The sequence below is a fragment of the Miscanthus floridulus genome, unplaced genomic scaffold (assembly GCF_019320115.1).
Source record: "Miscanthus floridulus cultivar M001 unplaced genomic scaffold, ASM1932011v1 fs_520_2_3, whole genome shotgun sequence".
Classification (NCBI taxonomy): Eukaryota; Viridiplantae; Streptophyta; class Magnoliopsida; order Poales; family Poaceae; genus Miscanthus; species Miscanthus floridulus.
The window spans coordinates 111355-122124 of NW_027096873.1; the positions used below are offsets into that span (position 1 = coordinate 111355).

The 10770-nt window shown below is 46.1% G+C and overlaps 2 protein-coding genes across 2 annotated transcripts; one reads left to right on the top strand and one right to left on the bottom strand.

Annotated features, from left to right (window-relative positions):
* Positions 1-424: 424 nt before the first annotated feature.
* LOC136532076 (secreted RxLR effector protein 161-like) lies at positions 425-1153 on the top strand. Its single transcript, XM_066524696.1, has one exon. The coding sequence runs from the start codon at positions 425-427 to the stop codon at positions 1151-1153; it is 729 nt and encodes a 242-aa protein (XP_066380793.1).
* A 1073-nt stretch (positions 1154-2226) lies between these two features.
* On the bottom strand, positions 2227-5550 carry LOC136532077 (MDIS1-interacting receptor like kinase 2-like). Its single transcript, XM_066524697.1, has 2 exons — positions 2829-5550; positions 2227-2702 (listed from the first exon to the last, which is right to left on the bottom strand). The coding sequence occupies exons 1-2, from the start codon at positions 5548-5550 to the stop codon at positions 2368-2370; spliced, it is 3057 nt and encodes a 1018-aa protein (XP_066380794.1). The 3' UTR covers positions 2227-2367.
* Between the last annotated feature and the right edge of the window lie 5220 nt (positions 5551-10770).

Here is a 10770-nt window from a genome sequence, read left to right on the forward strand (position 1 = left end):
ACCTCCTGGGTATCAAGATAAGTATCACCCTCAGTATGTTTGTAAACTGGATAAAGCTTTGTATGGATTAAAGCAGGCTCCTCGAGCCTGGTATTATCGGTTGAACACCAAGCTGCAAGAAATGGGGTTCAAACCTTCAAAGGGGGATACTTCTCTTTTTTACTTCAGAAAAGATGATTTAATGGTGTTTATTCTTATTTATGTCGATGATATCATAGTGGCCAGCTCATCACCAGAAGGTACAAAACAGCTACTGTAAGCTCTCAAGTCAGATTTTGCACTAAAGGATCTGGGGGAACTTCATTATTTCCTTGGTATAGAGGTATCTAAAATAAATAATGGAATTTTGTTGTCTCAATCAAAATATAGCAATGATTTTCTGAAGAGAACAGGTATGGTAAATTGCAAACCGTGTAGCACGCCTATGGCCATCACCGAGAAGATGTCTGCATATGAGGGAACAGCGCTGAGTGCTGAAGATGCAACACGGTTCAGAAGTATTGTTGGAGCTCTGCAATACTTAACCCTCACAAGACCGGACATTGCTTTTGCTGTCAACAAAGTATGCCAATTTCTTCACAAGCCAACCACCATACATTGGAAAGCTGTGAAGCGAATATTGAGATACATAAGATTCACAGTCGAGTTAGGACTCAGGATCATCAGATCTAGCTCATCACTTGTCAGTGGCTTCTCTGATGCAGACTGGGCAGGATGTGTTGATGATAGACGCTCCACTGGAGGCTTTGCTATATTCCTTGGAGGAAATCTTGTCTCTTGGAGTGCACGTAAGCAGGCTACAGTCTCCCGGTCTAGTACAGAAGCCGAGTATAAAGCGATGGCGAATGCCACAGCTAAGATAATATGGATCCAGTCTCTTCTTCGAGAGCTTGGTATTAAAAGTTCCCCGGCTGCTGTACTATGGTGTGACAATTTAGGGGCTACTTATTTGTCAGCAAATCCGGTCTTCCATGCTAGAACTAAGCATATAGAGATTGACTATCACTTTGTTCGAGAGAGAGTTGCACAGAAACAACTTCAGATCCGACTTATTGGTACTGGTGATCAAATAGCGGATGGTTTAACCAAACCGCTAAACTCGTGCAAGCTAGAAGAATTGAAGTACAATCTGAACCTTGGAATGGCAGGTTGAGATTGAGGGAGGATGTTAGCGATAGCTGTGTGCGTGTGTTAACGTGCATGACAAGGAAACATGCATAATTGTAATTGACTCGATCTCTGGTTGTTAGGAAATCACGGCTAACTAGGAGGTACCGTATATAGGCTTTCCATATTAGTTGGATAAGAATAGCAACCAGAGATCCAATCTTGTAAGCCACGGGAGAGGCTCTTTCTCCCTATATTAACACACGCGGCTCCTACGGGAGTGATAACGCTTCCCAATAATTCACAACCACTACCACAGAAGAGCTAACTCGGGATTGCCATCAACTGACCAGATTCTGCCTACTGTTGTTGAAACTTCATCCAGTCATGCGTGGCTAGATTGCAAGGTTAGTCAGAAGGATTTGAACAAAGTCCTGGGGTTCTTAGTCAACAAGAATGGCGCCAGATCGGCAGGTCGGCAGGTCGCTCAACATCTGTCACCTGCTGCACAGGAACAGGGCCACCAACGGCTGCCTGGGCTGATAATGAAGCCAAGTATTGCAACTTTTCTTTACCTCCAAAGCTTGGGCTTGGGTCAAACCAAGAGAAACAAAGCATTTTACTATCAGAACATTGGAGACACAGAGGACAAACAAGCTCACTGGCTGTCTACATTTTATTCATGGCTCAACACATACAACAATGTGTTTTCACATATCATGACTGGTATCATGTCTATTGCTTCGTGCACATTGGTAAATTATACTGAAAGGGAAAGAACAGAAAGAGAAAATGACACTGGGTTGAAGTTGATGTGAGCATCTTGCAGGGAATTTCCGGGGCCATGTCGTAATCTTGCCTTGGGGTATCATGTCATATAGCTCACAACAACACGACTCACCTTATAAAACCTGATCCATCATGGGTATTTTTGTGCTTATTGGCATACCGCACGAAGCTAGGTGGAAGGAGACACATTTACAAAAGCTTTATTATATGCCGACAACATCAAGAATTGTATAGTAGGATTTATCAGTTTTACAGTTCTAAGCTGAGTACTGATTGTCAACTCTTTCAAAAGTAACACTATTGCACCCTCGCATTTATATATGCATGGGAGATATTATATACTGATATATCCTCCCTTTGGGGCTATTATTCAAGACAGGTGCTTTTATTATATCTTCCACTATACAGTACGTACACACATTGAAATGCTTGACACAACATAGATGAACTTACACTTATCCATCGATTGTTTTATTCACGTGTATGTGCATGAGAAGGTGAGACAGAAGGTGGTTTGTGGAGAGCCAATTTTTTATAGACATCCTGCATTTCTGGCCTGAACTGAGGAGAAGTTTGCAGGCAAGCAAATGCAATTTCGACGAGCAAAGAGATTTCTTTCTTCTCCACCGTTGTTGGTGATGGCAACCGTTGGTCCAACATATCCTCTATTGCAAGTTCATGATGTTGTTCCATGGAAGCAATGGACTGTAGCTCTCTGGGGCATCTCCCCATTACAATCTCCAGCACAACGACACCAAAACTATAGACATCACATTTTGTTGTCACCACTGATGTGTAAGCAAGCTCTGCATCAAAATAAAGCAACTGACAACAGTCAAACATGGTGACAAACCAAAGTGAAATTTTCATATTTGCAAATGGTCACATGGATATATTTGCTATATGCAAGAAAAAGCTAACTGACTACATACCAGGTGCTATATATCCATATGTTCCAGCTAGTTCGCTCCAGTTGGATGAATCAGGTTTGAGCATCCTTGCTATTCCAAAATCTGAAACATAAGCCTTGAAAGCTGCATCCAGCAAGATGTTGTTGCTTGTTATATCACGATGGATTATCGGTGGGTTGCATTCATGGTGCAAGTAGTAGATAGCTTGAGCCACATCTCTTGCAATGGCAACTCGCTTCTGCCAGTCCAACTCCTTTGCAAGATCCTCAGTTTCCAAGATAATGTGAAGGTTTCCTCTCTCAATGTAATCGTACACTAAAAATTTGTACCTTGGATGGGAGCAAAATCCATACAACTTGACGATGCTTCTATGCCGTATCTTTGTCAGCACTTCAATTTCACTAAAGAATCTCTTCTCATCACTAATCCCTTCTTCAGTTGGGTGAAGCCTTTTCACCGCAACTAATCTCCCTCCTTGAAGCTGTGCCTTGTAGACAGTGCCAAACCCCCCTAATCCAATGATGTATCTATCACTGAAATTTTCTGTTACCCTAGTGATGTCCTCAAAGACTAGTTTCCCATCAAAATTCCACACCGAGAGAACATCTCTTGTATCTGTAACTGCTGTAATTTGTGGTCTTTTCCTTTTGCGAAGGATCATAACTAAGACAAAAATTGAGAGAATAATAACTATGCACACTGGAATAAAAGCAACTAGGACCAAGTGGTGAATTCTAGCTTTGTGATATTCCTTTATTGGAGTTGAAGAGCATTCCGGCAGGCCTGAGATATTACCACAGAGGCCTTTGTTGTGGAGGAACCATTTTGCCCAAGCATTTTGGAACAGTCCTCCTGCTGGAAGAAAACCTTCCAAGTCATTGTATGACACATCAAGTGTTGACAGACTAGCCATGCTACCAATCGAGGAAGGAATGCTTCCACTGAATTGATTATGGGAAAGGTTTAGGACCTCCAACATCACCAAGTTCCCAAGTTCCGGAGGTAGCTTGCCTGTGAGTTTGTTGTTGCTTACATCCAACAACAATTGTAGCTCTCCTAGACTACCAATAGTAGTTGGCAGATGTCCCGTCAAGTTGTTGTCATTTATTCTTAAGTATATTAGCTTAGTACAGCTCCCGAGCTCTTGTGGTACTGATCCACTCAACTTATTTGCAGATATATCGAGATATTGCAAATTTTTCATCCGACCAAATTCAGGTGGTATATTACCTGAAATTTTGTTTTGCGATAACTTGAGCAAGTGCAGGTTGGCAAGATTGCTTAATTCTTTTGGTATACTGCCAGTTAGGTTGTTGGCATGTACGGTAAGTACCTCCAATTTTTCAAGGTTTGAAAGCACAGGAGGCAAGCTTCCGGTTATCATGTTTTCTTCCATAGCAAAAATGGTCAAATTGATGTTTGAAGCCCAAGTTTTGGACAAATACCCAGAAAAGTTGTTTCTGCCCAAGTTTGCTATGACAAGTCGTGGGTATGGCCCAAACGATGATATATCTCCTGTCATTTTGTTGGAACTAAGGTCAAGAATCTCTAGGCTCCTACATGTTTCAAGGCTTCTAGGAATCGGGCCAGTGAACATGTTGTTGCTTACATTGAACCACTGAAGATTCCTTCCTTGGCATACATTGGAGGGCAGTTCCCCTGACAGAGAGTTGTTTGCCAAATTGATATCTATTAAGTATGTCAAATTAGTGAACTCTGGTAGCAAAGGACCTGACAGCTTGTTTGAGAAAAGATGTAGGTCTCTTATGCTTGTGAGGTTCGTGAAAGTTGCCGGGATGGAGCCTGAAATCTTGTTTTGGGATAAAGACAAGGTGTGGAGATGCACCAAAGCGCCAATCTCTGCGGGGATGGATCCGATGAATGTGTTGTTACCGAGGTGAAGGAAGTTTAGCGTAGTAAGGTTCCCCAAGCATGGAGGAATAGAGCCGCTTAGCAGGTTAGTATGCAAATCTAGGTAGCTTAGATTGGAAGGCAAACAAATCTCGTGTGGAATGGGCCCTGAAAGATTGTTAAAACCAAGGTGGAGGATGTTTAGTTTGGTCAAGTTGCCAAGGATTTTAGGTATTTGACCGCTTAGAGCATTTTTGCTTAGTTCCAAAAGTTCTAGACTGGCGAGGTTCCCAAGCTCCTCGGGGATTGGCCCGGTGAGCAGGTTTTTTCCGGTGGAGAGACAAACTAGTGTCGTTAGGTTCCCAAGGGATGCAGGGATACGGCCTGTGAGGTTGTTGAAGGCGAATCCTAGCTGGTTAAGGCGTGGCATGTTGCCGAACTCAGATGGTATGCTTCCATTCAGCCAGTTGGCACCGAGATCGAGGTAGGAGAGTGCAGGTAGGGAGGTGATGGACAGCGGGATCTCTCCATGGAGCCTATTGTAGGTGAGGTCAATGTATGTGAGGAACGGGAGCGCCGAGAAGTTGAGCTCACCGAGGTAGCCGTCGAGGCCGGCGTTTGGCAGAGAGATCTCGGTCACCGCAAGGGGCGCACGGCGGCCACGCTGCACGGCGGCGCACGCCACGCCCGTCCAGTTGCTGCTGCACGGGCTGGTCCCCTGCTGCCACGAGTCCAGCGCCGGCGGCGAGTGCCGCAGGGTGGACTTCCACTGGAGGAGGGCGGCTGTCTGGGACCCCAGATGCACGCCTCCATGCTGCCCTGCTGCGTCCACGTGCCGGAACAGAAGGCACGAACGGAGCAACACGAGTATTATTAGCTCTATCATCGCCATATGTGTATGTGCGTGGTTTTCTTCCTTCTTTTGGGGCTACGGTGTGCTGCATGCATGAGCTGAAGGTAGTACGTATTCAGCTTTGCTGGAGAGTGATGTATTTATAGTGTTTGATTTTGGGGCTATGGTGTACTACTTGTCTATTCCATGCCACACACAGATCGATTAATATACTACTAGCGGGTCAGCCGGCGGTGAGTGATGCATGTATATATACTTTTGATTAGTTTATGCTTATGCACGCGCTGGGCTTCAGAAGAAGCTTCCATTCCAGTACAGTCCCAGAGTCCCAGAGCCCCCTTCCTTGCGCACCCCACACATGCTGAGACTGAGACGGACGGTGCATCTCGTTGGCAACTCGCCACTCATAAACATTAGCCGCCAGGGAACCTTGCCACATGCTGAGACTGATATGATCCGGAAGCTAGGCCACTACACCCATTCCTGGTCTGTCTCCTAACCTACCATTCATAAGCCGCCAAGGAACCTTCCCAATGTCAACTTTGTCGATCGCATTGCCCCAAGCCTCCACCCATCCCTGAATCTCACATGCGATTGCCGTCTCCGTGGATTTACCCCATTTGTGTTGTGGGTGAGGAAGGAACTGGTGGTGCTGGATCTTTGATTGGGAAATGTGGGTGTGGTCTGCTTCTCAGGGCGTCGATTGCAGCTTGGTGTGTGGGTAGCACTAGGGCACGATGGCCGCTGGCGGCGGCACCGGCGTCAGATTAGGGATAGAAGTTAAAGTAAATTCAGTGAGGGTAAACGGACAAATACAAATTCACAATGGCTCAAGCATCAGGCGCGAGAGGCGTGTGAAGCCAGGAAGCCACAATAGCTACGCCTGGAGGTCTAGACTTTGTGGTACTATATTGTTACATAACTAGATATGCGTTCCATGGGGTCACGAATTTTTCGCACGCCTATAACAACCTATGCATGTTTTCTTTGTTTAATTAATATACTCGTATGATTTATTATTATGCATTTTAAAAGTTTAAGCTGTTTCGTTCATTTTAGAAAATAATAGAAAACTACAATCATAAGGGCATTGCATTTTTAGCATGTGTGATACATACATCACAAGCAATTTGGATGTAACATGTAGCTGTTTATCCTTGGGACGTGTTGAAAAAAGTACATATGAAAAGTATTGAGTTGCTTTGGGCTAATCCGTATTTGTTTTGAGCCGGAGACCGATCCGTATTTGTTTTGAGTCCCCTCCTCACCTGAATGTCGTGCGGACATGCTGCTGATTCACATCGCGTGGACTGCGGCAGCATCCTAGACGCACGTACCTGGGAGATCCAAAGATTTTTCGCTTGGGCAGGCCATGGTGTCAGTGTCACATCCGCACGGTGTCCGTGTGAGGTTGGTCCGCACCTAATTTTTTTCCAAGGCAAGGCCCTTCGAGCGTCTAAACTGCTGCGGTCCAATAGTTGCCCATCGCCACGATGACCTCGCAAAACGACTACATTGCGCCTCACGCGGCTATTTAGCCTGCACATATTCCACAGTATGAGATGTAAAGGACTCATGGGCGCACACGTTATGCAATGGCGCAATGCATGATCATGCTCAATCGAACGCAGACGTCCTTATGCCACGGCAGGAGGAGGAGGGAAAGAGCTCCCTCAGTGCCTAACGTTTGACAAAAGAGAGGGGTGAGCAGAAGACTCCACGAAATCTGGTCGATGCACCGGCAAGCGACTGCTGCTGCGTTGGCGATTATTGCTCTCAGTCCTGCACTAGTCGACTGCTGCTACGTTGGCGATTATTGCACTACGCCCCACTTCTTGAGCACGACAATCTTCGCCTGCACCTCGGTTTTTGCTGTGCGGAATTTGTTGGCTAGCCTAACACTCCTGCGGGGTAGTAGATCGGTGTCCCTGTCCAAGATCTTGGGAACCTGGTGTCTAGGGGGCGACGAGATTTGCACACCCTCAATTGGTCGCTGGATGGATTAGATGAATTCCATGACAGAAGCAGTTGGGGTCTTCATGTAGTCGTCCAGTGGGCCAAGTGCCCAAGCCCCACAACAATGGCACGAGCAGGTGCAGGCGGGTTCACGGTTCCCTCGTCGTTGCTGACCAAAGCACCCTCCACCGAGGCCGTCTCCAGATGGAGCGACCCATTGGGTACTTCATCATCAAGTGGCCCTTGAAAAGCTAAGGTGTCATATACCTACTGTACTAAACAATGGATCTCATAGAGATGTGGGTTGCGCCATATACTGGGCCAGCTCTGGGCCTAAGAAGCAAGCTGATGTACAAAAGGAGGAGGGGACATGCAACAGAGGGGTGTTGAACAACCAGAACACAAACCCGACGGTGGTGAGCGCGAGCTCGAGGCGAGCAATTGCTCGAGGCTAGCTTAGGCTAGACTTGTATCTTCTTCCTTAAATCCTTCTCCCACCTCCCCTGTACTGATTCCTCTCTGTAAGAACCTTCCAAAGCTTTCATATGTGCTGTAACTTCGATTTGTGAGTGAACCAGATCAGGGTTCGTGACAATTGGTATCGGAGCTTGCCACGGAGGTCTTGCAGCACCGATGGGGCGCCGACCTTGAGGTCTTCTTCGGCTTCCCTCAGAATGCCGCGGCAACGCATGTCAGGTGTTCGACACATGGCCTCTACCGGGTCATCACCACTCTGATGCCAGTAAACACATCCTCGCCATCACCCATGTCTACCTCGACCACTACGCCGCTCGCGCATGCCACCATCACAATACATCTTCAATAACCATTTTGCTATGGTTCAGAGGTACTACTTCATGTTTGCTGTCCATATTCAGTCACTCAAACCACTGCCCTGGCCTCCATGGGTGTTTGCAAGGGTGTTCAGGACTTGGGTTCTTTTGGTCTCTCCACTGTCACTTTTGTGCCCTCCAGATACACCAAATTCTAGCTGCAAATCTTGCTTGGATAGAAGCTGCACACTAACCTTTGATCCTGGCATCCTGTTGTTATCTACTGGCACAGTCATGTCTATGAGATTGCTTGACAACAGCAGAGATACTTTGAATGGGCAAGGATGGAGGCAACCTAAACCTCCATGGCTGCTATGTAGAGAGGGGTCTGGTTCATGGTTTGGGAAAATGCAATTTGCCGGTGGGTTCCTGCTTGAGGTGTCGCCATGGTGTAGAGATTACACTGTGTGGGCGCAGTGGCAACCATCTATGCCATCACCTGTGCTTCTAAAGATGGCATCCAGTGGTACTAATCTGCAGCTGTTACCATGTCTATTCATTGTCTGCAATAGATCTAAAGCAATGGAATCCAAAATTTTGCTGTAGCTTATATTTGGCATCTGCTATGTTGAATTGCCTATTGTGCACTCCAATTTTCAGTCATGTATATTAGTGTTTGAGGTGCTGCCAGGAAAGCCAGTAGCACTGCATTTTATCTGTAGAAATGGTGGCAAGTTTCTGTTACAACCATGTCTATCTCAACTTGTCATTGTTAATGCTGAGCATCATCAGTTAGAGCTAAAATCACAAAGGAGGATTGATGGGCAATTAGTACAAATCAGGAACTGGGAAGTGAAGCTAGAAGAGGAAAACAACAAACTGAATATATTGCTACATGACACAGACATGGATTTTCACCTAAGCAGCAATACTAATGCTCTCAAACTGAACTTGCAGCATCTGAAATTTACTTGGCCACCACATGATCTGTCCCAAACCTTGGATATGTCTCTAACTACCACCAGTATATATGGAATACTATTCTTGACAAGTCATCAGATGAGCTCTAGGATACTGATGCTGCAATCAAATGCAGATTATATATGCTCTCACAAGGAAGAGAATTGGAAACTGAATTTGTTAGCTGAAAATTTGAGCTGTGTCCAGATTGGCATTATTGTGTTCGTAGTCGGTGACCAGTGCAGAAGTAGTGGAGAAGAGCTGAGGCCAAGACCATTGCTATCTTTCAAGTTCAGTCAGTACATTAAAGGAGACTCTGCATTGGTGACCCATGCATCACTAATGGTTTGGTGCTGCCAAAGCAGGACTACAATGGATACATAAATGGCCGCGACCACCACAAAAGTATTTTCAGAACTATCAGCATGCTGGTCTACACTTGGGCTGCAAGCAGTTGTTCACGAGAGAAAAATGGAAGAGCTGTGTCGTTGCAAACTATGATTACAAAGAGCTAGTGCAATTGAAAACCCCATGGGTATTATTTGCATGCAGCAACTGTGTTCACTGTTGTCTTGCCAGGAACCTCATCACAGACACAGTTATTTCTAGAGTTGCATCAGGACCCCTGCTAGAAGTGTTGAAGTTTCAGTCCAGTAATCTGTTTATCGGCAATACAAAAGCATCAATGGTTCTTTTGGAAAGTGCTAGGCACAGAATATTGATCATTGGTGAAACTGATATCCTAGCGAAAATCAAGAAGATATTCAATGGTGTGCTCTGGACTAGCATCCTCAAGGTTCAACGGGTGATCTTGTCAGATCCAGGAAATCGGCTTGGGGACAAGCCGAATTTTTAGGAGGGGAGAATGTCATATACCTACTGTACTAAACAATGGATCTCATAGAGATGTGGGCTGCGCCATATATTGGGCCAGCTCTGTGCCTAAAAAGCAAGCAGATGTACAAAAGGAGGAGGGGACACGCAACAGACAGGTGTCGAACGACCAGAACATGAACCCGGTGGTGGCGAGCGCGAGCTCGAGGTGAGCGATTGCTCGATGCTAGCTTAGGCTAGACTTGTATCTTCTTCCTTAAATCCTTCTTCCACCTCCCTTGTACTGATTCCTTTCTGTAAGAACCTTCCAAAGCTTTCATATGTGGTGTAACTTCGATTTGTAACTGAATCAGATCAGGGTTCGTGACATAACGCCTGGGTTACCACATCTGCGCTAGCTACCCACCTCGCGGTCACGGTTCCTGGGTGAGCGAGGCCGTGCACAGATTGTGGGTAGGCACTCTTCCTCATGGGACAACACCACCCATGTCGCGGTCCTAGAAACCGAAGACAAGCCTGTGGTGGGTGTCGCGCCATAGCGTGGGTCAAACCATCTGGTGCATCGATGTGCCAACGGAGGGGCACGTAGCCATGGTAGTGGGTCTAGCTCAAGGACCATAGGGTGGGTCCCAATCTCTCCAGGATCCTGTCCCCGGATGACATAGGCAGACTCGAACTCCTATCGTGAGTCACCTGACAACGCATGTGTTTCAAAGTGCTGCCGCATCTCGCCAGA